General features: G+C 65.3%; 1 protein-coding gene across 1 annotated transcript in view; it reads right to left on the bottom strand.

The window, feature by feature from the left end:
* Positions 1–6: 6 nt before the first annotated feature.
* The window catches only part of LOC119588309, a 9,612-nt gene continuing 9,284 nt past the window's right edge, over positions 7–334 (bottom strand). Inside the window, exon 5 of the mRNA XM_037937002.1 lies at positions 7–334. This exon is cut by the window's right edge and continues 1,811 nt beyond it. Within this exon, the coding sequence (XP_037792930.1) occupies positions 94–334 (241 nt within the window). The 3' untranslated portion in view covers positions 7–93.

Here is a 334-nt window from a genome sequence, read left to right as displayed (position 1 = left end):
TCATTTGCTTCCGGGCAGTTGGTCCGAGGTGCCCCTTGGACGCGGATGCTCTCACTGGCAAAATATCTGAGAGACATTCGGCCCCGTTCGCCCTCAGTCGCGCGGCTCCTCGGTGATCTCCTCCTTGAGTTTCTCGACGGCGGCGCTGTGGCCCAGGCGGCTGATGCCCGTCCTCACGCTCGAGGTCTTGGCGTCCTCCCTCTCCATCTCTCCTATGAACGCCTTGAGTCGGCTGATGCCCAGCGTCGGCGAGTCGGGCAGCTTCAGGCTGGTCGGGGACGGCGGCCGTACCTCCACGCCGACGACGGGGAAGTAGTCGCTCTGCTCCGCCTCC

The sequence above is a fragment of the Penaeus monodon genome, chromosome 23 (assembly GCF_015228065.2).
Source record: "Penaeus monodon isolate SGIC_2016 chromosome 23, NSTDA_Pmon_1, whole genome shotgun sequence".
NCBI classification, from domain to species: Eukaryota; Metazoa; Arthropoda; class Malacostraca; order Decapoda; family Penaeidae; genus Penaeus; species Penaeus monodon.
This window is presented reverse-complemented; position numbering and strand designations above follow the sequence as displayed.